Genomic DNA, 872 nt, shown 5'->3' on the forward strand with positions numbered 1-872 from the left:
CAACCAAGCTCTGGAAAGATACTCTCCTTCTACCAATCTCTCCTTCAGTGTCAGGGTTGGAGGGCCTGGATTCTATGTTGTTGTGTTTTAGAAAGACAGTGTTTTCTTTTTTCTTTTCTTTTCTTTTTTTTTTTAAGACAGTGTTTTCTTATTAAGGTTCTAGTAATGATCAAATTAAAAAAAATACGTGCAATTGTCTAGCAAATAAATGTCTGACATATGCTGACACACAATGCATGTTTTTTCAAAGACAAATATTATTTCTGTGGATCTATACCTGCTGTTTCTGCTTCCCTACCACCCACTCAACCCACTACCTACCGTGGTTCCCTAGAAACAGTGTTGGTTTGTCGTGACTTGTTCTTTTTGTTTGTTTGTTTTTGACAGGAAGTAGAATTTATTGGTGAGTATAAGAGGGGCAGCACAGTGGAAGCCCTCATGAGTGCAGGGCCTGCCGTTTGTCCAGAGGGCCATGATTGGGGATGTACTTGGCCCCACAGCCATCTGGGATGAGCCACTTCTCAGCCACCATGTCTTCAGATTCACCGGCATTGAACTTGGTGAAGCCCCACTTCTTGGAGATGTGGATCTTCTGGTGGCCAGGAAACTTGAACTTGACCCTGTGCAGGGCCTCAATCACATGCTCCTTGTTCTGCAGCTTGGTGCCAATGGACATGATAACTTGGCCAGTGTGAACCCCAGCCACAGTGCCGTGGGGCTTTCCAAAGGCATCTCGCATGCCTGTTTGAAGCCTGTCAGCCTCAGCACAAGACAACATCTTGTTGATGTGGATGACGTGAAAGGGGTAGAGCCTCACTTGGATATGAAAGCCATCTTTTTTTTTTTTTCTTTTGCCTTTCTTTTTTTTTTTT

At 43.8% G+C, this 872-nt stretch overlaps 1 protein-coding gene across 1 annotated transcript in view; it reads right to left on the reverse strand.

Annotated features, from left to right (window-relative positions):
• Positions 1 to 436: 436 nt before the first annotated feature.
• LOC108317968 (60S ribosomal protein L10-like) overlaps positions 437 to 872 on the reverse strand; it is an 8,494-nt gene continuing 8,058 nt past the window's right edge. The window contains exon 3 of the mRNA XM_017548672.2: positions 437 to 859. Coding sequence (XP_017404161.2) covers positions 437 to 859 — 423 coding nt within the window. The remainder of the gene's footprint in view (positions 860 to 872) is intronic.

This window comes from Cebus imitator, unplaced genomic scaffold (genome assembly GCF_001604975.1).
Source record: "Cebus imitator isolate Cc_AM_T3 unplaced genomic scaffold, Cebus_imitator-1.0 Scaffold213, whole genome shotgun sequence".
Lineage (NCBI taxonomy): Eukaryota > Metazoa > Chordata > Mammalia > Primates > Cebidae > Cebus > Cebus imitator.